Source organism: Gopherus evgoodei, chromosome 10, assembly GCF_007399415.2.
Source record: "Gopherus evgoodei ecotype Sinaloan lineage chromosome 10, rGopEvg1_v1.p, whole genome shotgun sequence".
Lineage (NCBI taxonomy): Eukaryota > Metazoa > Chordata > Testudines > Testudinidae > Gopherus > Gopherus evgoodei.
In genome coordinates this window covers 56038123-56064868 of record NC_044331.1, presented here as the reverse complement: position 1 = coordinate 56064868, position 26746 = coordinate 56038123, and the positions used below count along the sequence as shown (strand labels likewise).

Genomic DNA, 26746 nt, shown 5'->3' with positions numbered 1-26746 from the left:
GCTTGGCCCAGAACCTTGGAGAATCCCTCTTGGGGGAAATAAAATGGCATTCAGAAACACAGCTTGTAAAGTGCAAGGCAAAGTGTGCTGTGCTCTTTATACATGAAGCAACTTTGTGTTAAAGCCAGAATAGGTAGAGACCAATGAGAAAATACAACTCTGAATTCTAACTGAGAAGCATTGTGCATTTCTAGCAGGAAAGGTTGTGCCCACCTGCTACAGTCCTGACTTTCCTGGAATTCCCAAACTGAAAAGGCAACTGCTTCGTACACCATGAGGTGGCAGCAAACTCTAGCGTCTATGCCTGGAAAAGGTATGTCTTGCCGAGCAAGCTGTATCAGCTCCAAAAGGAACAACAGAACCAGATACTCATGACAGCCACTGTACCTATACAAAAGCCTGGGTGAGGAAATAACTTTGGGGTGGGTGGTACATTTCTAGACTGTATCCATCACACTACAAGAAATACAGTACAGGTGAGCGGGGTGTTTATATTTGATATAAAATGATTGAGAATAAGAAACCCCAGGGACGCTCTCAAGTTAATTAGGCCTCACCATTTAGTCACCAGTAAGTTCCAGTCTGCATCCTTTGAAGAGGACTGGAATGTTTTATCAAAACACTTTAACTGGGAAAACCCCACAACATCCTTTAGATCCTCAGCACTTCAAGCACAACTTGACACATTGTTATATTGGGCCTGATTCTTATTTAAGGCTGGTCTACACTGGGAACTACATCTACATTCATACCCCTGAGAGACGTAGGTGTGCCTATCCAACCCCCGGTGCAGACAGTGCTACGACGATGGAAGAATTTTTCTGTAAATTTAACTACTGCTTTTTGAGGAGGGGGATTACCTACCCCAACAGGCAAACCCCTCCCATCAGCGTAGGTAGTGTCTACACTGTAGGGGTACAGAAGCGCAGCTGCAGCTGTAGCAGTTTCAGTGTAGACGTCCCCTTACACTAAGGCCCACTTACATGGCTCTAGCAGTATGAAGGGGCCATGAAATGGGTGTAGGTTAGTGTAATGAGAATTTAGACCATTGTGGTAAAAAATGCTCAACTTCAATGAGAGCAGGATTGGACTCATAGATAGCGGAAGGAGGTCCTTCTGAATCAAAAGCTCTCTATAGATGTATAACACTAGCGCCAACAATAACCTTACTATAGGAGGACATGGGAGATTTTAAGGGCTCTCTGGACAGAAAGCCAAGCCGGGAGAATTCAAATGCCTGTAGGTTCTAATCCATGTGATGCTGCCACACTGTGTCGTCCTTGTTTCAGGTCTGGCACCCTCTATATCTCAGAATTTTGGAGGAATGGTGCACATACTTCTTGACCGGAAACTGAACTCAGATATGGTGCAACAGTGTCATTTTTTCTCGAGTCCTGTTCAGATAGTTTGGTAGAAGCCTATTATCCCTCTATCTCATTAATCAGATTAGGACTTGAACCTAATTGCACTGGATGAACTCTGTGATCCTAATAATGTAATCAATGTTTTGAGCACTGTGTCTGTATCTCCCATTACCTCCCATTATGACTCACGTTTCTATTAATAGCTCTGTACACCCAGGTCAGGCTCTGGATTAGAATAAAGGGGAATCAGCTAGAGCAGACTGAATCCAGCACTAGATGATGTAGGTGCAGATTAGGTCACATGACCCAGTGCTATAGATTTATTCTATGCAAACAGGCAGGCACCAGATTCTGTCAAACTAGGTTCGTGGTATTTTAATCTCTCCTGAAAGCAAGTGACATACTAACCCCAATGCCTTTCACTGACACCTGACATCATGAACCTGAATATAATGTTTGTGCAACAGAATTGGGAAAGATTCAAGCTGAGAAACCTAGATATATTCGTAGGTCCACATGTGTGTCCATGGGATCTCAGTGCATACCCATGGTACACCAAGGTACAGTCTGTACATTGATTTGAGAATATACCACCAAATTTAAAATAAATAGCATATTGCCAGAGATTAACAGCCTAAAAAAACAAAAACATTTTTTCCACCAAATACTTCTAGATGGCTTATAGACTCATAGACTTTAGGGTCAGAAGGGACCAATATGATCATCTAGTCTGACCTCCTGCACAAAGCAGGCCACAGAACCCTACCCATCCACTTCTATAACAAACCCCTAACCTATGTCCGAGTTACTGAAGTCTTCAAATTGTGGTTTGAAGACCTCAAGCTGCAGAGAATCCACCTGCAAGTGACCCATGCCCTATGCTGCAGAGGAAGGCGAAAAACCTCCAGGGCCTCTGCCAATCTGCCCCGGAGGAAAATTCCTTCCTGACCCCAAATATGGCGATCAGCTAAACCCTGAACATGTGGGCAAGACTCACCAGCCAGCACTCAGGAAATAATTCTCTGCAGTAACTCAGATCCCATCCCATCCAACATCCCATCACAGACCAATGGGCATACTTATCTGCTGATAATCAAAGATCAATTGCCAAAATTAAGCTATCCCATCATACCATCCCTTCCGTAAACTTATCAAGCTTAGTCTTAAAGCCAGATATGTCTTTTGCCACCTATACTCCCCTTGGAAGGCTGTTCCAGAACTTCACTCCTCTAATGGTTAGAAACCTTCGTCTAATTTCAAGTCTAAACTTCCTAGTGTCCAGTTTATATCCATTGAGCAAAGACAGAAAATTACAAAACAAAGTAAATAAGGCAATGCCCAGGGTTGGACAAAGCCCTATTGCAATCATTCTCCAACTTTTCCATCATTCTTCAAGATCGAGATCCTCTCACTTGGCACTCCCAGTCCTGATCCTTCACCTGCCCTGCAGCTGCCAAGAGAGCTTGTGCACTGACCATCACCATGGTTATCATCATGGATTCACCATGTGCCCTCCAGAGCTAAAAACATGAGCCTCATCAGCGTGAACTACAGGAGTAAGTCCCTAGTGGAAACTGTAGTATGGTAGCCTGCATGGACCAGGCTGAGATGGACACTCATGCACCAAACAGCAGGGTGCTCTTGATTCCATGAACAAGCCATGTCAGAACAACATGAAGATGAAACAGCTGGGTTATGCTCCTCCCATTTGCACCTATGTGTTCCATTTCCCTGGGTTCTGGACTCCATATTTACCAGTGCAGCATCTCCCCTCATTCCCTGCAGCCCCTTGCAAACTACAGCAGAGGCTCTGGAAGTCTGTAAGAGCACAGACTTCTGTCGCTGAGTCAGTCAGCTGCTCACCCAGCACCTAGATGTGCTCACACTACCTGGCACAGCACCCACTCATAAGAATCTGTTCAATCTGCTCCATGCACCACAACCTCCACTTCTAAACTCAGCATTCCCATAGGAGCCAAAGCACCTCACCCCATCTTCAAGAGGTACGTACTCACATCTGGTGATCCAGCAAACAGGGGAGACACCACCGCAGTAGGGACCACCAAGACAAAGGTCAGGAGGCTGTGGAGTTGCAAATAATGACCTTTCTCCTTGCTATACAAACATACAGCAAGAGAACTTACTAGCTTCTTGCATGCAATAACCTGATCAGCACCATTTTTAGGTAGTTATGCCTCATAGTCTCTTTAAGGTGTTTTACACTATTACCAAGGCCAGTTACTAGTGGGTTGGGGCTGGACACCACAGAATAATCTATTGCCTATTGGTATGTATGGATGCCACATTCACCCATAAAATAGAATACTCTATATTCACAAGTGCAATGAAGTCTGTATCAAACCATTACCACTGGGATTTGGAGCTCAGCCATTATTATTATTTGTAAGTATCACCTAGGATCCCTACTGCTGAACCAGGGCCCCACTCTGCCAGGTGCTGTACAAACAAAGGACAAAAATGGAGTACAGTTTTATCCAGTCATTTTTCTGGAAGGTAATTTCAATCCAGCAATATTATGGTAAAGACAATGGTCCCAGCTGAGATGTGGCATACCAGGATGACACTCCCACTAAGACAATACAAGACAACTGTCCTCCTCATTAGAGCCAGAAGAAAAAGGGGAAAAAACAGGTTTGCAAAAATAAATAAATAAATGAACTAATCAGAATATTTTTCCATTCTGGGTTCACACTTGACCAATTTTTCATTTGTAATGGTTTTTTGCAGGTTTTTTTGGGCCTGGTTTCCATTTTTTTTAAATGACAGGAAAACAAAACAGGATTTCAGCCATTTATGAAAGCAAGCAAGCAAGAGAAAACCAAATATGATAATTTTTTTTTCATTTCTGATTTTGTTGAAAAACTGAAATATTTCTAAAAACACCCAAAAAGGGCTATTTTTGAATAATAAACTTTTTCTCTGAAAAATGTCAACCATCTCTAGCCTTCAGACCAGGACTGAGTCTGCCTTTGCATCCTGGTTTGCTGCCTATAAGATCTGAAGACAGAAAGTGTTCTTCCTTTTGCGGTTCTATTTTGTGTTTATGTTTTCCTCTGGCCTTCAGCATTTTTTGGCCCATTATCTCCAAAGGCACCTCACCTATTCCTGCAGAGAAGCAGCTGTCTCCAAGCAGGACAATGATGCTGTTCTATGGAATGCTGAATTGGACAGGGACCCACAAAATGATCTCTGAGGCAGAGACCCATGAGTAAAGACCTGTTTCAATGCCTAATCTTGTTTGACCTGGGACTGCCAGGGTATCTTAACATTAGACTTTCATAGCATGGACCACAATTTAATATCCAACCTCACTTCCCCTTCCATCTACCACCGCCTAACCCCACCTCCTCTCTCATTTGCCATCACCTAGTCCTTCTTCCCTTAACCATCCTCATACAAATTACAGCAATTTCCTTCATGGAAAAGCAATATGAGGGAAGTGCTTATGTAGTTTTAGCTTCTTTTAATGTGATTCAGCAGCTGAAAAGAAGGATGAGGAGACAGCACCATGTAATCAGATGCAGTCTGGGAGCCCCAATCATTTTATTGAACACAAAATCTCAATTTCAAGGCAGGAAGCCTTTCAACTTACCAATTCGAGTTTCCCATCCTTGAGTCGAATATGGGGATCCAGCGCTACTTTCGGTTTGCTGCCTGAAGCCGCTCTCTGACTAGAGGGTGAAGCAGGTGCTAAATAACATTAAGCAATCATTAGTGGAAGAGCATACGGGTAGGGGGGAAGAGAGATGTTGACAAGGAGCATCCCAAACTAAGCTCAAGGTTTTGACATTGCATGAAATATGTTGCAAGTACAGATGGGCTAAAATCAGAGGCCAGGATTTTCAGAGGATCGGTGCTCAGCACTCTCTGAAAACCAGGACACTTAAAAGTCTCCACGTGGGCATCACAAATGAAGGCAACTAAAATTACAAGCTGCTTCTGAAAATCTTGTCCAGAAGTTTATATATGAGGCCTGGGACTCTGAACTTTGGTGATTTGAATAAAATTCAACCTGGATTCCAACCACCCCAATTTATGCTTCGGTTTTACAAAACCAAAACCCAACCAGTGAGGTTTTATAAAAATCCACCGCTGGCCCCCTAGCCCAGAAGTTCTAACCCAGATTCAAAGTAACGTTTATGTAAGTGCTAGACTGAGTGTGGTCTCAGAGAAATGTTCCCAACTCCCATTAAGAAGAGAATTCACAGGTTAAAAACACCACAAGAAAACGTGTCACAGGATTTCTCCCTGCGATACTGTTCTGAAAAGCACTGGCTCCCTGCTCCCTTTCACTTATGCTGGGGCAGGCTGCATAGTATATGCAGGGTGTACGGTTAAGGTGAGGATGGAGAGTGCTTGTGTCCACAACAGAAATTGTATTGTAAGAAGGGAAACGGTAGAGTGTCTCCGTCAGAGAAAATGACTGAGGCATTGGAAGAGAGACCCGGCCGCTGATAATCTGCTCTTCACTCCAGGGGGCATTTTCAAAAGTGCCCAAATGACTTAGGAGCACAAGTCCCATTGACTTCAGTGGGACCTGTGCTTAGGAAAATCCCACAATTCAGTTAATTCCTGCAGCCTGCAACAGGCCCCTCCAGAAGAAGACTGCAGAAACTGCTACTCATTTAAGGGGAGGCCCAGATGGACTCTAAAAATGGGTAATGCCACCGCTCCTTTCAAGACCCTGCTAATGATGCTCTTTGAATCTGATAACAAAAGGGACTTATAAAACCTGACCCTGTTCACATCAGAGTCAGTGACAAAATTCCCATGGACTTCAATGATACAGGATTGCGTCCATAGAAGAGTGTCCAGGAGACATTTTCTTTCATCGTTGCACTGCCTGGGAACTGGGGCACAGGTTAACAAAGAAATTGATACCCAGATCGCCTTAAAGACCTCCTGCTGTTTTAAATCAGTGGGGGGGATTTTCCAAAGCATAAGGGATTTAGGAGCACAAGTCCTCTTGAAAAAAAATCAGTGGGACAGATGCTCCTAACTCACTCAGGCATTTTTGAAAAAATGCCACTCACTGTGACTCTCAGGTGAAGAGAAGATTTTATGGAAACACAGGAGAAAAGCAGCAGAGGTGCTGTCACAAGCGTAATCCTCCTAATCCTGATATTTATCTATCCCGCTAATGCCAGCAGCTGGGAATCAGGGCCTGAAATAATAAACAGGTTCATTGGATTGGTCACCCAGCCCCATGCTGTGTAGGTTCAAGGGCAGATCACTCCCCTTCAACTCCTTGCTAATCGGGATTAGCTCCATGAGGCTTTGCTCATAAACTCTCAACACAGACATCCCAGGCAATCCTGAAGGCCGCCAGGCACCGGTGATCAGTCAACAAGCCCCAGTGACTTGTTCAGATTTCAGACTAAGCTCCTGTCTCCCCAAAATGATTTGTTTATTCTAATGTATAATGGGGCCTATTCAGAACTCCGTGCCCTTCGCTGCACTCATAACACCCGCTATAAAAAGCGGACATCGGTAATGGACTGCCTGAAATGATTCTCAGCCTACATTATACTATTTGTATGACTAACAGCCCGACTGAACGAGGCGCTGGACAGAAAAAGAGCAGGAGACAGCCACTGCCCCAAAGAATTTACAGCCTAGACAGACAAAAGATGGGAGGGGGACACAAAGGAGAAGTGACTTGCCAAGGGTCACATAGCAGGTCATTAGCAGAGCTGGGAATAGAACCCAGGTTGCCTCACAGTCAAGGGCCCTGTCCACCGGACTACACTGCCCCACAGGTCTACTATGTAGATAAACTAACTAACAGCTGCCCCCCATAGGCTGGCCTTGGCCCGTCCCTTCAGACTATCACCTTCAAGAGGAAATATGTTCTTGACAGCATGTCCTGAGGGTTAACAAAGCAGGTCTGGGGGGCTTACCCAGTATGGGGAAGCATATTTCAGAGTGGAGGGCCCTTAATAGAGCTTCCTGCCTGCAGCTCTCTCTTGTTTCAACCAAGGGATCTCTTCTTGAATGCCAATGCAGAATGCAGCGGGGGAGTGGGAAAGAGTCTGTCATAAGCCTTGTCTGCACTAGAAGAAAGGTGGGGTTTCACCAGGTGGTAGCTAAAGCATGGTGACAATCACATAGTGAAAACTAGTGTGGCTAAGGCAGGGGTAGCTTTCACACAGTAGTTGGTTGAGGTAACCTGTAGGTTCCCCCTAAACCTGGTCGCATGTGCAAACTGTCTTGCCCACACTAGGATGTTTTACCACATATTAGTTACCATGTGTTAGCTAGCATGGGGTAAACGCCCTACCTTTATCCTTGGTGGGGTGCACCCACTGTGTCAGAATAAAGTTTACGGTATCATGCTGAAGATTATCTATTGGGCCACTGAACTGTGTGTATCTCTGCAATTTCCACAGACTCCAAAAAGAATAGTGAAGACTTACGTGAGGCCAGAATTCATCCCAGTGCATCCGTACCTGCCATCACATCACTGAGGGCAGTAATTCTTTTTATGAATTGCCCAAATGGCAGGAGAAGAGAGACGTTTATACTGATTAAGACTATTTCGCTATATCATCAATTCAAAGTATCAGGCTAATCAGGACCTCAGTTCCCAAGGAACATTACTCCATATGAATGTCTGTCTCAAAATAGTTTTTGTATTGCAGAGTAGTCTGACAGCATTAGCACTATTGTGCAGATGTAGAAATGGACAGGCAGCATGGCAGATAAGCATTTACTCCTTGGGGGAGGAGAACCATGAGCCCAACAGATCAGATGTGCTTCTGTAGATATTATTCATTTTCTTTTTCTTATTAATCAAATACAAACATCCCTGAGCGTACAGTGTAGGGGCTCAAAATGCCTAAAGGAAAAAAAAATTATTGAGCTGAGAATATGTTATTTAAGCCACAAATGCCTCAGGATCAGCCAGAGGGCTCAGTTTCTTCTTCATCAAAATTTTCTACATCTTCAACTAATGCACAGTCTCCATGGGAGAAAATAGAGCATGTGCATTTTAGCATGTATCTGACACAAGCATGCAGAAATCACACTGGCCGGGGTTGGCACACGCACATTTGTAAACCCCAACTTTCATGCATGCCTTGGATTATTGGTGTGCTTAAGCTGAGTTTGCTGATTTTGGTGTTTGCTTGAAAATTGCCCTCAAGTGTTTAATGTGCAAACAGATGGAGCCACTTTGGGATTCAGAACTATACCAAGTGGGATCTTAAGTGGAAGAAATGTGTGTTTGTGTGTGCGCGCAAAAAATATGTTTGATGTGTGTGTGGAAAAAAATGTTTCCACTGAAATTTTTCAAAACTGGAAATGTTTCTAACCTGCTCTTATCTTAAATAGTAAATCTCAAGCATCAGCCAGAAGAGAAACCTGCAAGGAGGGAGTCTTCCGTTCAAACCAAAGGAAAAAAAAAAAAAAAAAAGTGAAAGCAAAAGGTATGTAGTGGTCTGTGAGCACAGAGGAAAATATAATTTGAAAGATGAGTATCTTCCTACATGTGAAACTCAAATGCTGAGACAATTATGACAGACTTACAAAGCCTCTGTGTTCTCTCCCACGCTTTACAACTACCTCTTCATGGATCGCTGGTGGCAACTGATTTGGCTCAATGATCATGGAATCGTGTTCCCATTTGGGGCCATGCTGTGCTTTGTAAGCAACACTGATTTATCTATTTTTTAATAGCAATTCAGCTTCAAAGGGCCAGTCAGTCCCACCAGCAAGGCTGCCAATTAGCGCTGACTACAGTAAGGATATCCGGCTACTGGACTGATCCCAAAACTACATTGTACACAGCCTTTGAATAATAGCAGTGACACTCCATCACTACCAACCCAACACAGAACCAGTGACCTAGAGCTGAAAGGCTCTGTATCCCATTGCTAATCCCTTGAGATACTCAGTCACCCCTGCAAAGACCTCTGCTCCCATAGACAAGCTGACATGGGGGTATCTAATGCCTACTGAATACAGCCCTACATTAATTGTACCATTGCCTTTAATCAATCCTAATGGACTGGACCCTGTCATTACACTATTAAACTCCACCTACACTGCTGTGGGTATTTAAAGCTTCATTTCATTACTTCTGATACAGAGGACCTGTGAGCTAGATACCTTCGCCACCTACACAAACAGAGGAGATTGCAAGAAAGCATGCCACTTACCAGATATTGTGAGCTCTGGGGGGCAAATGTCTGGTGATGGAGAAGGCACAGGAAAGAGATTTTCTTGTCTGGTCTAAAAAACAAAACAAAATAGCACAGAGGACAAAATGCTGAGCCCAGTCTACCGGAGTAAGTGAAAAGCAGAAGTAGGGGGAAGAGCTCAATAGGTCCCAGTTGCTCCCTAAGGAATCAGACTGAACCATCTCTTGCATGAAGCACCATGTGAATCTATTGTGCTAGAGAGAGAGCATGAACAACAATGATGAACCAATCAAGAGTCCTGTTTTGGAGTAAAAGGGGACTGTGTCAATAACAGTCCCAAAGACCCAGATACTCAAAAGGTTTGTGCGCCTAAGTCCCATGTTGATTACTGTGGGATCTAAGAATCTCCCGGATGATTGCACACACAGGAGGCTAAACTGAAGTAACTTTACTGAGAGAAGTGGAATCACACCAAGGATGACCCAGTGTGTTGTAGCCACTGGGGTTTGTTAAAACCCTACATATCCAAGACCCCCATGGATTCTGAGGGAGTTTGGATTATCATAGTTGGGAAGGATAGCTCAGTGGTTTGAGCATGGGCCTACTAAGCCCAGGGTTGTGAGCTCAATCCTTGAGGGGGCCATTTAGGGATCTGGGGCAAAAATCTGTCTGGGGATTGGTCCTGCTTCAAGCAGGGGGTTAGACTAGATGACCTCCTGAGGTCCCTTCCAACCCTGCTATTCTATGATCTTAAGGGCTCCTCTAGTATTACCCAATGGACAAAAAGCAGAGCTATCTACAAGAACATGCTGGGATCAAATGCAGCAGGGACTCTCAACCTGGGGTCAGAGGGCTGCAATCAGAATATTAAATGGGAGAAGGGTCCCAGTTGGGTCTATGGTATGGAAAAGGGTAAGAAGTGCAGAAATACAACACAACCAAAGCTAGGAGGTTACATCCCAGATATTGGCAATGAATCAGTGCCCCATACACAGTGACGACAGTTTACAAGCTCCTTCTATAAGACTAGAGCTAGCCCTCACTGTAACCTTACACACTTAACCACATGACTCATTGATTTTGAGTCATGGCCAAATCTCTTAGTCACCCCTAGCTTCAGGAAATACAGCATAGTGCTGCGCTTCATGAGGAACGAGTGCTGATGGTGCTGAATTTGATGGTTGTTGAATGTGGGCAGGTATTCACTGAGTTACCGTCACCAATTGCTTTTTTCACTTGTGACATCTGAAAACAGGTTTGAACCAGGACTCTGGAGATGAAAACACATCTCAGCGACCTTCAAACACATCACTTCAATTGACTAATCCTTTGTCACCCCAAACCGGAAGAAACAATATCTCAGATGTAAAATACCCAACTCCATATGAGAGCAAACAGAGCCATACGAGTCCACACTGCTGACTTTCCAAGCAGCTAATCCGGAAAGATTATCACAGAGTCCCTAAAAACTGTAATCCAATCGGAGACGGAAATCATGGGGTCAGCCTCTGTGGTCTTATACTGAACTTCAACGTACCTCAGGTGACCTCACATGGACTTTCAACCTGCAAGAGCTAAGACCATTCCCCATGGCCTTAGGAGGTGGCGATTGGATGCTGTTATGAACCGAGAGTCCGGGATGTAACCGTCCCCTTCCAGGAATAAAGGCCACTTCCGTGTTTCCCTCATGTCTGAAAATAACCAAATTTTGTTAGTGCTTAAAAACTACACATGCTTAAGGTTTCATAACTTTCACAGGAATAGCTCTGTGGTCTTTCCTCTGAGCTAAGCTCATTAATTGCCTGTGTAACATGCAACAATATTAGAGCTGACTTCGTCAGACAGGATTCTTATGATAGCCCAAGTTCTGTTGCAGAACTTTGGGAAGGTCTGTGCGATGGAACACACTCATTGCAAAGCAAAACAAAGACTGACAGGTTGGGAAGGACTCCGGCCATTCCTGATTATGATGTGAGAAACTTCATGTACTCAAGACCTCCTGAAGTATGAAGGTCTCCGATATGGGAGGTTCTTCTTGCACCTTAAGCTTAGAACAATGTGCCGGTCTCCTACCTAACACTCAGCAGATGTCACAAAGTATGGCCTTTATTGACAATAATAGGAAACGCTTTTTGTACCCAAGGAACTTATTAGCCTGGGCTGCTTCTGCATGCCTACCTGAATTTGGTTTTTGCAAGTATTTTTCTGGCCTCTTCATATGTGCTGCCCACCAAAGAGTCTTTATTGATGGCAATTAGCTGATCACCAGGCCGGAGCCGCCCATCCTAAACAAGGGAGACATCTGTGCAGCATCAAGCTTTAGCCACAAGGATTAGTGCATCAAAAAAAGAGAGACACTCTGCTCAAAGTATTCTCCCGTAATACACATCCTTATTACCCCACGCCATAGACTGTTCACCCATCCCAATGAGAGCTCCTTCCGAACAGCTAGAGCTTTCAGGAAAGACTCCTGTTTCATAGGTCACAGAAGCCCTCCATGCTGTTGACTTACTCTGTAACAGTCCCCTTCTGGCATAAGCTCTTGAACATAAATCATGGGACCCTCTGGCCTGTTAGATCCGCCACTGATCGTCAACCCCAACCCAGAGGATTTTGCTATGGAGATGCACTGAATCCCTGATTCAAGGGAGTAGCTGCAAGGAATAGAAGAGTTAGCAGAAGACACAACAGTGGTCTGTTTTATTCTATATAGTCATTGAATACATCTGTAATTACACAGTAGAGTTCTAGCAAGTTAGCACCACTGCTGAATGAAAAGTTCTACATTTGGTTTTGTTCCTGAGTCTGCACTCTCCCTGTCCTTCTCAACCTCTTCTCCCTCTGCCTCCTCTTCTCCCCCACTCTACCTGAAAATGGGAGTGAAGAAAACACTTATCAAAACCATTCTGAACCTCAAGAATATGTTTGATTTGAGTTTAGGAGTAGAAACGGGTAAAGCTTCAGGTGCTTATAGGTTGGGGGGGCAGTATTTGCTACTTCTACGGGGATAAATGTTGTTACTGTTATTGTTGTTTATTTGTATTATGGTAGTCCTTAAGAACCCTAATTCGAGGACCAGGACCCACTGTGATCAGCACTGTCCGGACAAGTAATGAAGAAGAGATTCCCTACCCCAAACAGCTTACAATCTTCATGGCAGGCAGCACACAATGGGTGGAAGAAACAGATCAGTGGGGTGGCAGTGGGATGGCGGGGAGGCTAACAATAAAATGGAGTTAAGCAGGAAAGCCGAAGTCATAGCCAGTTACTTGCCTAATCAGTGCCAGGTGGGAATGATTTGTAGGCACGACAACAGAGGCAGGTTTGAGGGAGTTTTTAGCAGTGAATACTGTGGGTAGGTTGATAAATATTGCTAGGGAGTTTTCCCTATGCATGGGGGGCAGCATGGGACAAAGCGTGGAGGTGCTGGAGCAGCAGGAAAGGCTGCCATTACTGGAAGAGCAACAGCGGGCATCAACCACTTGATAAGGCCACTCATCCTTAGTAAATAAAGGTGGTAATTAACTGATTCTCTCTCTTCAAAGATAAAGTCTTGTAATCACATCCATATAATAACCTGTAAGCAATCTGTCACGTGAATGATCTTTTGTTTTCCCAATAGCTCCAAATACAATACGACGACTATGTGATCTGCTGAACTATGCAATCACCACAAGAGATAACAACTTCTCCCTATTTCTAAACAGCCCCATCCCTTTAAACTTGTGGCTGTGTTGTGGCGCAACACAGAATATTGCGAAGAGTGTGGGCGTGTCATATTTTTACAACAAAGGAAACGTCTAAAAGAAATCTTTTCAGGAAATAAAATGCCATAGAACATAGTGGTTAAAAAAGAAAAGCACCTCCATTGCACTATCTGGGAAGAGGTGAAGAAGAGAATAAACTATACAGTGCAGATCTAAGTCCTATTGTTTAGTGCACAGCTGGAAGATGTCCAGCTGCCGGGGTGATGAGTGCAGCATAAGAGCCTGTACAGAATAGAAGGAGTCACTACTTTGTAAGAGTCAAGATTATATCATAGTTGCACGCGTGCTCATAGTCTCCAAGATCTGAGATTTAAAGTGGTCTGAATGCTGGAGTTTCTTACAGAAGATGGCTATTTCATTCCTGCCTACCCTCTTCTACATCCCCCAAGTGGAGATAGGGTGACCAGATAGCAAGTGTGAAAAATCAGGACATGGGATAATAGGCATCTATATAAGACAAAGCCCCATAAATGGGGACTGTCCCTATAAAATCAGGATATCTGGTCACCGTAAGTGGAAACTTGCAGAACTTTTGCTTTATCGGTCACTGAACACTGTTGTACTGGACACCTCCTTCAAGTACATACATGAGTACCAAGCCAGGTCACCTCCTGTCTATGCTGTGTGGTAAACAGGGCTAATTGAGGAGTGAGGTGGTCTAGATGGCTGCCAAATAGATGAGCAGTTCTCTCCTCTGTATGGATGTCTCCAGGCATGAGCCCATGCCTGGAGACATGCCTGGAAGGGGGTAGGTTTAGAAGATAAAATAAAAAAAGAGCAAGTTAAAAATCACTTAGAAAAGTTAGATGCCTGCAAGTCACCAGGGCCTGATTAAATGCATCCTAAAATACTCAAGGAGTTAATAGAGGAGGTATCTGAGCCTCTAGCTATTATTTTTGGAAAGTGATGGGAGACGGGAGAGATTCCAGAAGACTGGAAAAGGGCAAATATAGTGCCCATCTATAAAAAGGGAAATAAAAACAACCAAGGAAACTACAGACCAGTTAGTTTAACTTCTGCGCCAGGGAAAATAATGGAGCAAGTAATTAAAGAAATCATCTGCAAACACTTGGAAGGTAGTAAGGTGATAGGGAACAGCCAGCATGGATTTGTAAAGAACAAATTGTGTCAAACCAATCTGATAGCTTTCTTTGATAGGATAACGAGTCTTGTGGATAAGGGAGAAGTGGTGGATGTGGTATACCTAGACTTTAGTAAGGCATTTGATATGGTCTCGCATGATATCCTTTTCGATAAACTAGGCAAACACAATTTAGATGGGGCTACTATAAGGTGGGTGCATAACTGGCTGGATAACTGTACTCAGAGAGTAGTTATTAATGGCTCCCAATCCTGCTGGAAAGGTATAACAAGTGGGGTTCCGCAGGCGTCTGTTTTGGGACCGGCTCTGTTTAATATCTTCATCAACGACTTAGATGTTGGCATAGAAAGTACGCTTATTAAGTTTGCGGACGATACCAAACTGGGAGGGATTGCAACTGCTTTGGAGGACAGGATCAAAATTCAAAATGATCTGGACAAATTGGAGAAATGGTCTGAGGTAAACCGGATGAAGTTTAATAAAGGCAAATGCAAAGTGCTCCAAAGTTAGGAAGGAACAATCAGTTTCACACATACAGAATGGGAGGAGACTGTCTAGGAAGGAGTATGGCAGAAAGAGATCTAGGAGTCATAGTGGACCACAAGCTAAATATGAGTCAATAGTGTGACACTGTTGCAAAAAAAAGCAAACGTGATTCTGGGATGCATTAATCGGTGTGTTGTAAACAAGACACGAGAAGTCATTCTTCCACTCTACCCTGCGCTGGTTAGGCCTCAGCTGGAGTATTGTGTCCAGTTCTGGGCACCACATTTCAAGAAAGATGTGGAGAAATTGGAGAGGGTCCAGAGAAGAGCAACAAGAATGATTAAAGATCTTGAGAACATTACCTATGAAGGAAGGCTGAAAGAATTGGGTTTGTTTCGTTTGGAAAAGAGAAGACTGAGAGGGGACATGATAGCAGTTTTCAGGTATCTAAAAGGGTGTCATCAGGAGGAGGGAGAAAACTTGTTCACCTTAGCCTCTAATGATAGAACAAGAAGCAATGGGCTTAAACTGCAGCAAGGGAGATTTAGGCTGGACATTAGGAAAAAGTTCCTAACTGTCAGGGTAGTTAAACACTGGAATAAATTGCCTAGGGAGCTTGTGGAATCTCCATCTCTGGAGATATTTAAGAGTAGGTTAGATAAATGTCTATCAGGGATGGTCTAGACAGTATTTGGTCCTGCCATGAGGGCAGGGGTCTGGACTCGATCACCTCTCGAGGTCCCTTACAGTCCTAGAGTCTATGAATCTATGAATCTATGCAAGCAGCTTAAAGCCTTCTGTTCCAAATATTTGTCCTCTGCAAATCCCTAATAAAGAGCTGATATTGGGCACATTGTGGAGTTCACCTGCTAAGTGGATTTTCTGTGTCTGAACTAAGGGGCTGGTTTTCCTCTCATGGGGGCGGGTAGCCATTCCACTGACTTCATGGAAATTACCCCTGATTTACACTAGTGCAAGAAACAAAAGCAGCAGGCCCTAATCTGGGATGCCACAGTCTGAGGACCAACGTTAATGAAAACCTTGACAGTGCCAGTCACTCCCATAGGTGGAGCCGATAGCAGAGCCCTCCCTGCACATAGCAGACCCTGACTTTTGTATTTTATAAAATAGGAAGCTTGGAACTAAAACATATAGACACAACATAAAAGTGCCACACTTCATAGACATAAAAGGCCTGGTTGTGCAGCCATTTCCTCTCCCTCCCCCCAGCGCAGAGGTGTGAAATGCTGCCAGGTCAGAAGGGTAGCACTGCCACTGATTTTGCACTGGTGGAAATGACAGCCCGAGGGGGAGGCAATGGATCACGAGGCCATGATCTGCAGAAAACAGCCATAACCTTGCAGGACATCTCCATCAAGGGCATGTTTGTAAAAGACGTGCCATGTTGGCCTCTCAGACCTCTGTAAGCTTTGGGCTCTTCCTCACCTTTAAAGGGATGGAAATGGAGGACGTGCATTCTGTAGATCCCTACTGCCTATAGCACAGTAGGCTAAGTTCTCTGAGGTGGTGGCTGTGCTCTGTGTTTGTACAATGGGGTCCTGGTCCATGACGGGGGTTCCTAGGTGCTACCGTAATACAAGTGATAAATAATAATATTAAAAACAACCTAGAGTGCAACAGTATGAAAGACACTGAATGACTGCTTATCCATCCTGTGACGCTCCAGTCTATATGATTTTATAAAAATTTGACAATGAGTGAATATAATGTAACTGAAATATGCTTCATGCAAAAGGTCTCTTGTAAGGTATCATTACAAAGCTTATTGTCTCCTGAGTGTGGTCATTCTATTTGTATAAAAGTATCACTCTTGTATCTGAAACTAGAAATATAACTCTGAGGACCTGTTGTAATTATGCAAAGTGTGGGCCATTAATGGTGGTTTGAAATCTTAATGGCTCCCATCAACAGGACAATTGACTGAATGACTCTGTTTGCAGGCAGGCCTTCCTGAGAGTCAGGCTGGGAGGAATGAAGGCTTGGGGTCTTACAGTGACATGTGATGTCACATGAACTGGAATCAATGCTTTTCCAGGGGGGTGGGGGGCGGGTGGAAACCCAGAGGGACAAAGGATTCCCGCCTTATGCAAAAGATATATAAATGAGTGGAACAGAACAGAGAAGGAGCCATCATGAAGAATCCCCTAGCTACTACCTGAGCTGGAACGAGAGCTGTACCAGGGGAAAGAATTCTGCCCAGACCTGGAAGGTGTCCAGTCTGAGGAAAAAACTTACTGAAGCATCTCTGAGGGTGAGATTATCTGTATTCAGTTTGATTAGACATAGATTTGCGCATTTTATTTTATTTTGCTTGGTGACTTACGTTGTTCTGTCTGTTACTACTTGGAACCACTTAAATCCTACTTTCTCTATTTAATAAAATCACTTTTGACTTATTAATTAACTCAGAGTATGTATTAATACCTGAGGAAGCAAACAACTGTGCATATCTCTCTATCAGTGTTATAGAAGGAGAACAATTTATGAGTTTGTCCTGCATAAGCTTTATTTGGGTTTAGACCCCATTGGGCGTTGGGTATCTGAGTGTTAAAAACAAACACACGTCTGTGAACTGCTTTCAGGTAAACCTGCAGCATTGGGGCAAGTAATTCAGACCCTGGGTCTTTGTTGGAGCAGACGGGAGTGTCTGGCTCAGCAAGACAGGGTGCTGGAGTCCTGAGCTGGCAGGGAAAACAAGAGCAGAGGTAGTCTTGGCACATCAGTTGGCAGCTCCCAGGGGGGTTTCTATGATCTAACCCATCACACATCCTCCAGTACATGAGCAGAGACAGTCAATGTATCCAAAGACAACACTGGGGCCTGATCTGCACTAGAAAATTTAGTTGGTTTAACTCTGTCGGTCAGTGGTGTGAAAAATCCATGCCCCTGAGCAATGTGCTTAAACTGTCCTCAGTCCCCATGTACACAACGCTAGGTGGACTGCCTCTGGGGAGGCGGATTACCTACGCCAATGGGAGAACCCTCCCATCCCAGTAGGTAGCGTCTACGCTGAAGCGCTGCAGTGGCACAGCTGTGCTCCTGGAGCGTTCTAAGCGTAGACAAGCCCTGGATATTAGAGGATAGTTTTAATGAGAAAGAGGGAGAAAGATAAAGTGACTATCGATCTGGGGTTCTCCAATTTTGAGGAGCCCACGTTGAGATCTCTTTAAAGGGCCTGATTTTTAGAGGGCAGGAGCACTGCACTTATGAAAATCAGGCCCTTAAAGGTGTCTCAGGTTGTGCCCCCCAAACCACTAGAACCCTTTGAGAGCCAAGGTGGGTGAGGTAATATCTTTTATTGGCCCAGCTTCTGTTGGTGAGAGAGACAAGCTTTCAAGCCACACAGAGCTCTTCTTCAGGTCTGTGTAGCTTACCCACCTTTTCTCTCTAATATCCTGGGACCAATATGGCTACAGCTATACTGCAATCAGGGCCGGCTCCAGGCCACAGCACACCAAGCGCGTGCTTCGGGCGGCAAGCCATGGGGGGTGCTCTGCCGGTTGCTGGGAGGGCGGCAGGCAGCTCCGGTGGAGCTGCTGCAGGCGTGGCTGTGAACGGTCCGCTGCTCCCGCAGCTCCGGTGGACCTCCTGCAGACACGCCTGCAGCAGCTCCACCGGAGCCACGGGACCATAGGACCTTCCGCAGAAACACCTGCGGCAGCTCCACCGGAGCCGCGGGACCAGTTGACCGTTCGCAGAAATGCCTGCGGGAGGTCCACCGGAGCCATGGGACTGGCGAGCGGCAGAGCGCCCCCCGCGGCGTGCTGCTGTGCTTGGGGCGGCAAAATTGCTAGAGCCGGCCCTGACTGCAATGGAGCCCTCTCAAGGCTTTGCTACACTTGCAGGTGTGCAGCGCTGGGAGTTAAAGCTGTCTGCATACAGCTGTGCAGGGAAAGTGCTGGAGTGTGGCCACACTGACAGCTATCAGCGCTGCAGTGTGGCCACATTTGCAGTGGTGTTGAGAGTGGTGCATTATGGGCAGCTATCTAACAGAGCACCTCATCCCATTTTGGCGCCATTTTGGCGCTGTGGGTTGTGTGAAGGGGGCAGAGTGTGCAGGTCATTCTGCTTCCTGTCCCAACGCCCCGTGATGCATCGCTTCACATCCCAGCAATCCCTGTTTTTCCATCCACCTTTGGCACCATCTTGACTCTCTCAACGGTTTCTGCGCAGCGCGATTTCTGTGGGAAATGGAGCCCGAACTGCTAAGGAGTATGCTGACGAATCTCGCCAGCACATCACGTTTGGCAGTTGAGCTATTCCTTAAGATACAAAATGATGAGGAGTCTGACGATGATAGCGAGTTGCCTGACGCGTATGATGTTAAATTGCTTCTGGCATTCACGGAAATGCTCAGCACCGTGGAACGCTGCTTTTGGGCTCGGGAAACAAGCACTGAGTGGTGGGATCACATTGTCATGGAAATCTGGGATGACGTCCAGTGGCTGCAGAACTTTCGGATGAGAAAAGCCACTTTCATGGGACTGTGTGCTGAGCTCTCCCCCACCCTGCAGTGCAAGGACATGAGATTGAGAGCTGCCCTGACGGTGGAGAATCGGGTGGCTACTGCAGTCTGGAAGCTGGCAACTCCAGACAGCTACTGATCCTCAGATTGGTGGTGGGGTCACCCCCATGTATTGCATCCAGCTCTTTGTAGAAACGGCAGGTCGTGGAAGCAGCACCAGAGCAGTGATTTCCCTCGTGGGCTTTGCAATAGGCACTCCGCAGCTCCTTCACTTTAACCCTGCACTGCAGCGCGTCCCGGTCATGGCCACTTTCTAGCATGGCCCTTGATACCTGCCCAAAGGTATCGTAATTCCTACAGCTGGAGCGCAGCTAGGACTGCACAGCTTCCTCCCCACAAACACTGATGAGGTCTAGCAACTCGCCATTGCTCCATGCTGGGGCTCGTTTGGTGCGCGGAGGCATGGTCACCTGGAAAGATTCACTGATTGCACTCCACACCTGGCTGAGCAAACAGGAAGGAGATTTTTAAAATTCCCGGGACATTTAAAGGGCGGGTCACCTGAGGCCAGGGCAGTACAGTTTGAACTGAAGAGCAGACTGGCTGAACATGCATTCTGGGATACCTCCGAATACCTCTGGAGGCCAATAACAGTGCTTTTGGTGGCCACACTGGCAGAGCAGCGCTGCAGTCGTTACTCCCCAGGCCGAGGCAGAGTACAGCCAGCGCTGTAACCAGGGAGATACAGTGCTGTATGTGCCTTGCAAGTGTGGACAGTGAGTGAGTTGCAGCGCTGTAAAGCCACCACCAGTGCTGCAACTCTCTAGTGTAGCCAAGCCCTCAGGGTCTATAAGCACTACAGCAATACAAATAATGTTCTAGAAACAGACAGAGAAGCCTGCAGACTTTATCAGTTGATGCCTGTGTAACTTAGAGCTGGTTTCCCCGTCCCATTAATATTTTTGAGAGTTTTAAATTTCTTACCATTCAAAATTGGGACAAAAAGTCCAAATTTCAAAAAAATTCATGAATCAAAGTACCAAAAAGTTTTTGGTTTGGGTCAATTGAAACACGTAATTTCAAAATTCTTCAATTTGATTTCTATCTTTTTTCTTTTTAAGAAACTCTAAAAATCTAAATCGCTTAAATTTCACACTGAAAAGTCATTTTGAACTGGGAAACAGAATTTTTCATTTAGAAAGTGCCCAAAAAATACTTTTTGACAACTACAGAGTTTTCCAACATAATTTTCCAGCATTGTGAGATTAATTGGTTTTGCTGTCAACAAATCAGAATTTTCCAATGAAAAAAAATTTAATTGAAAAATTCCTAAAGAGCTCTAGTGTTGAGTAATATGGTACATACTGCGAGCCTGAGTGTGGGGAATGTGCCAAGTGTCCAATGACGGGGCCATGAGAATTTGCAGGGCTCAGCAGCAGAGGACTCTGGGAACGTGACGAAGACCCCGAGGATGTACTTTCCAAATATCTACCTAAAAAACAAAATAAGACAGTTCAAATAATGAAAGCATTTTCCCCCCTTACTCTTCCCAGCTGTCCCTGCTACACAGTCAAGAATTAAAACACCTTTCATGGTTCTTTACCTGGAGGCAGAAATACCTACCATTGACGTTAATGATATCAGTATATTTCTAAACTAATTAACAGAGTTTTACCTTCTCACCACAAATTCCAACCTGTGATGGTGGTAATTAACAATATCACCATGTTACAGTGTCACATACTTCTTCCCAAAAAGAAGCAGTGGAGTGATCCAGCAAACAAACCACTGAACTAGTAGCCAGGAGACCTGGGTTCTAGTCTGACCTCTGCCACTGACTTCTTGTGTTGGTCACTGAATGAACAAGCCACGTCACTGCTCTTGCCTCAGTTTCACCAAGTGTAAAATGGGGATAGTGGTATTCACCCTCTTTCTAAAACACTTTTGAGGTCCGCTGTTGAAAACTGCTTTACAAGAACTAGATGTGATTATAAGTTACTAGCACAATATTTTCCTTAGTTGTTGCACATTGAAGGTAGAGTTAAGGGAGCTGGAGAAGTGTTAGATACCAACTAATTCTCCCTTGGACTCTTCAGCTTGGAATGATTCTTCAGCTTGGAAAAGAGGAGACTAGGGAGGGATATGATAGAGGTATATAAAATCATGAGTGATGTGGAGAAAGTGGATATGGAAAAGTTATTTACTTATTCCCATAATACAAGAACTAGGGGTCACCAAATGAAATTAATAGGCAGCAGGTTTAAAACAAATCAAATAAAGTTCTTCTTCACGCAGCGCACAGTCAATTTTTGGAACTCCTTACCTGAGGAGGTTGTGAAGGCTAGGACTATAACTGCGTTTAAAAGAGAACTGAATAAATTAATGGCTGTTAGCCAGGATGGGTAAGGAATGGTGTCCCTAGCCTCTGTGTGTCAGAGTGTGGAGATGGGTGGCAGGAGAGAGATCACTTGATCATTGCCTGTTAGGTTCACTCCCTCTGGGGCACCTGGCATCGGCCACTGTCGGTAGACAGATACTGGGCTAGATGGACCTTTGGTCTGACCTGGTATGGCCGTTCTTATGTTATGTTCTTGTTTCACTCAAGGAAGTTGTCTCTCTCTCTCTTTTAGTATTCATGATTGGGCTGACATTTTCTGCAGCCAAGATGCAGTTAAGTATTCAGCGCCCAGAGGGTCAATACTCACTGCCGCCGTGGTGAACAGGAGAACTCCGTGCTGATTCTGTGTTGCTATGAGATCCAAACTTTTCCAGCAGCTCAGAGAACTCTCTCCTGAAAGACAAGGCCTAGCAGATTCACTTAGTCTCTCAATACACTTCTGCATGGATTTACAATGCAAACAATGCCTATGTTTATTCCATACTAACCAGTTTGTGGGATTAATTCTCTCGAGCACTGGAGCTCAGCTTGGCGCAGGGTGAGGCATTAGGGAACCAGATACAGCTCACGGGTAGTCCCAATGTAAATCAGAGCAGTTTCCAAGCAACTCAAGCTTGTGCCGCTGATTTAGAGTCCATAATCAAACTCACACCAAGAGAAGATTCTTTTTGTAAAGCGGAACTTTTGCATTCCCCATACTGTGTGTTAGGGGGTTGGAGGCAGAGGCCAGCTGCAGTGCAGATGCATCAGCAGCAAATTCCCTACATAGGGGGAATTCTCTGCTTGGCATTTGCAGCTGAATTATGGCCCCTTCTATGCCCCTTTTCATCCCACAATCTTCAAGCACTTCATGAATGTTGATAAAAGCGTCCTGACATCCCTCTCAGGTATTACTCATCCAGTAACACATACTGGTAAATTGAAGCGCAAAGTAGTTGTGTAATTTGTCCATTGTGAGGGACGAGGCTAGAACCCATGAGTCCTAGCACCCAGCCCTGGGCTTTAACCACTGGGTCAGAATGCCTCTTGTAGACTAGCCCAGGATAATTTCATCTCCAACCATCAGCCTAATTTGACATACAAGTTGAATACTGACTATTAAGGGGAGTTGCAACTAAGCCAAAAAACATTTTTTTTAATACACATTGGCCATCTGTGGGTCTTTTCATAATAGTTAAAGAAATGCAAATAACTGTCAAATATACCAGCTCAAACTGAAATTATCATCCTTGGAACTGTGGCTATATTACATGTTTTAAAACCACCCCCCTTGACTACCCTGCTGTAATTCATACATAGAGAGGAGGAAGCTTAAAGCCAACATTTTAAGTAAAAAGAACAAGTTGTGAGCACACAGCTGGCGCAAAGATATTTTGCGCCCTGGGCAAAATTTCCACCTTGCGCCACCCCCTCCCAGCATCTCTTATTAAAAACTTTCAAAAATGAATACTGCATAATGTGGCATAGAATTAATACATGTTCAGCTTGAACATTTATTAATTTAATTATTTAGTCTACATATTTAATGAAAATAAATGAATAACCCGACAGCACTGACACTGTTATTGTTTTCACTTTGAAAACCATAGCATGGATCTTAAAATAAATCACACACATTACACACAATACACGGTCACAGAGTAACACATTATCATTCAGAATTTATTTTTCCGCGGGGAAGGGAAGCAGACCGGGTTCGGTCAGTGGGGGTTCGGGTTTGGCTGGGGAGGGGAAAGGAAGCAGACCGGGTTGAGTCAGTGGTGTATCGGGTTTGGTGGGGAAGCAAAGCAGACCGAGTCAGTGGGGGTTCGGGCTTGATAGGGAAGGAAGCAGACTGGGTTCGGTCAGTGGGGGTTTGGGTTTGGCCGGGGAGGGGAAGGGAAGCAGACTGGATTCAGTCAGTGATGGTTCAAGTTTAGCTGGGAGGAGAGGGAAGCAGACCGGGTTCAGTCACTTGGAGGATCGGGTTTGGCTGGGGAGTGCAAGGGGAGCAGACTGGGTTCGGTCACTGGGAGGATCGGGTTTGGCTGGGGAGGGGAAGGGGAGCAGACCAGGTTTGAGTGTGGAGGGGGACGGCGGGCGGGGTAGGATTCAAAGAGCCATAAGGTAAAATGGACGCTCTCCTCTCCAGTCCCTGGCATGCAGCAGCAGTGGGCCAAGTGCACTTGCAACAGGGCAACGGGAGCGTGTGGATCTGCTTTGCCTTCACGAGTCCGTCCTGCGCCCAGGCTAGGGAGTTGAATGCTGGGCTCTTGCTCCAGCAGTGGGGTGAGGGGCAGGCAGGACTGTGAAGGCAGAAAGTGTGTGGCCCTGTCATAGCATTCTTTCTGAAATCTGAACCTTAGAGTCCAGGAATGAGATACTAGCATGAATTTCCCTAAGCTTAATTACCAGCTTAGATCTGACAGGCTGTCACCACCCAAAAATATAGTGTTTTGGGGCACTCTGACCTCCCCAACCTTCCCTGGGGACCCCAAGAACCCAGATCCTTTGGGTTCTTAAAACAAGGAGAAATAAACCATTCCCCCACCTTCCCCCTCTCAGAACTTCCCTCCCTGGGCTATCCTGAGATACTGATCTAACCTCTTAAATCACCATACAGAGAAGCATCTCCCTTCCCTTCCACAAAGAGGCAAACAGATTCAAGGAAAACAGAGAGAGATTTTATCTCTCCCCCTCCCGTCTTCCCACCCATCCTGGTGAGTTATCCCAATCCCCTGGGATAAAACAAGGGAAACAGAGAAAAAACAATCAATCAGGTTCTCTAAAAAGAAATCTTTTAATAAAAGAAAGGAAAAAGTAAAGAATTATCTCTGTAACTTCAAGATGTCAATATACAGGGTCCTATAGCTTACAGATACCGGAAAGAGACTTTCCCCCCAGTACCAATACAAATCAAAATATTCCCAGCAACTACACATATAAACGTTAACCAGCCAGATCCACAATTGCAAATAGAGTAAAACAATTAAAAAGCCTAAACCGCCTGGTTTTTACCTTCTATTTGAAAAGAAACTTAGAGGGCCTGTAGTAATGTCTGGTCTCTCTCAGACCCTCCGAGAGAAAAAAAAGAACAAAGAACTCACACCCAAACTTCCCTCCACCCGAATTTAAAAGTATCTTGTCTTCTGAATGGTCTTCTGGTCAGGTGTCCAGTTTCCTGCTTGTAACCTTTACAGGTACAAGAGACATTAACCCTTAACACTCTGTTTATGACAGGCCCTCACACCAAATCAGGGTTGGGAGGGTAGAAACCTGGGGCGCAGGGAGGTGGGTTAAAGCGGCTTAGCTGCCCATCCACGCAAGAGAGCCAGCAGAGCTGCCAGCTGCGGCCTCCCTCCCTTCTCTCCCCAGGGAACAGAGTCTCTGCCCTGGAAAACCTGCAGCCCGCTCTCCGAGGAGCATGCCAAGTGCAGGCTGGCCCCGCTTGCACCACACTGGCAGCATAGCTCAGCCCCAGCGGGGGATCTTACACTTCCCACCACAAGCTGCTCCACTCTCCTTCTGGCTGCTGCTGTGCAATCTGCAAGACAGAGGAGCTAATACTGTAATAATGTACCTACCAACACAGCAATCTGTACAATTATCAGTTCACAATCAAATGACTTGGCTGGCTTTCTAAATGGCAGGAGTCGGAGAGCAATTCATTGGGAGTGTGATTCTTATCACCTCCCTATAGTCTGTGATCTAATCAAAGGACTTCCCTAATCACTGGCTATCTAAATGGCAGGAGAGCAATTCATTGGGAGCATGGTTCTTATCTACATCCTCCCTACAGTCTGTGATCTGCAGCCTGCGTCTTGATTGCTATCTGGTTCTATTTTTAGACACCATTTTTCAGCGCCCACCAAATCTCAGCGCCTTAGGCAGCCACCTAGTTTGCCTAGTGCTTGCACCGGCCTTGTGTGAGCATGATACAGATGATGGGTAACACTTAGGGATTATAGACAGAGCATTAGAATGTGGGGGCCAAAATGCTGTGGGATGGGACTCTTCCATTCAGTTTTGGGCGCCAAGTTCTTTACCTGCCTATAGTAATAAATGTAGTGAATCCTATTTGTTATGCTCATGGCATACAAACAGCGAAGTGAAATAAACAACATAAGATACTCTTGACAGGAGGTTGCAGTTTAACTGCTTTATTTTTTAGAATTCAGAACGATAACTCAAAAGCAGAGAGAGACAAAACAGGCTGCTCCCTGAAACAGAGAGGCCCAACTCACCTCACCTTATTCTAGACTACAGAGCCCCATAGCCTAAAAGCAGGACCAGGAATACCCCTCCCTGCCTTAAAAGGATAGCTTGCAAGTCTAATAGAGTCTTCAAAATGCCACATCGTTCATCAAGCATCAGAAAAATATTCATTTTTCTAAAAATTCTCCTACCGCAGTTGCTGTTGGCTCAAGCTCCTCTTTTTGATCACTAGTGAAAAAGGCCAATGCAACAGGGGGGAAACCAGAACCTATTCCACAAATGGCTCTAAGAGTGACATAGTTTTTTAAATGGGAGGATTTGATATCAGGGGAGGAGGTGAAGTGAGACACAACAGAGGGAGAAATGTGAAGAAAATCAGAAGTGACTTGGACTCAAAGATCTCCAGACTTTAGGGGAGTTCTAGCTCAGATCTGGATCACACACTATGGCTTGTACCCACTTCTAAAGAAAATAAATACGGACAATGGTGGGGAAAAGGGAGTAGGCCTGTTATTCTCCTTTCCTCTCCTTGCCTCTTTCTCCACCAATGGTGTCCCTTCAGCCTGCATAGCTCAGACAGGAGTCTGTTGGTGAGCATCTGGTATTTATGCTGCTGCTGAGGTGTGACTCCCCTCTTTCACATTAGAGGCACCAGGGTGCTGCCCAAGGAGGACCAGAGGCTAGTCCCTTTTGAGTCCATCAATGGCACCTGTAATTGTCTAGAGCAGTTGTAACAGAGCAATTGGAAGCTCAGGCTATACTCCTGGTAAGTGCTGGCCTGGGAACT

The 26746-nt window shown here is 45.1% G+C and overlaps 1 protein-coding gene across 2 annotated transcripts in view; it reads right to left on the bottom strand.

Annotated features, from left to right (window-relative positions):
• The window catches only part of LOC115659231 (syntaxin-binding protein 4-like), a 118258-nt gene that overhangs the window by 25774 nt on the left and 65738 nt on the right, over window positions 1-26746 (bottom strand). For both annotated transcript variants that reach the window (XM_030579150.1, XM_030579151.1), the window contains exons 6-12: window positions 22073-22158; window positions 20733-20859; window positions 12039-12180; window positions 11705-11811; window positions 11064-11217; window positions 9545-9617; window positions 4978-5075 (exon numbers count right to left, since the gene is read on the bottom strand). In XM_030579150.1, the coding sequence (XP_030435010.1) occupies window positions 4978-5075; window positions 9545-9617; window positions 11064-11217; window positions 11705-11811; window positions 12039-12180; window positions 20733-20859; window positions 22073-22158 (787 nt within the window). The remainder of the gene's footprint in view (window positions 1-4977; window positions 5076-9544; window positions 9618-11063; window positions 11218-11704; window positions 11812-12038; window positions 12181-20732; window positions 20860-22072; window positions 22159-26746) is intronic.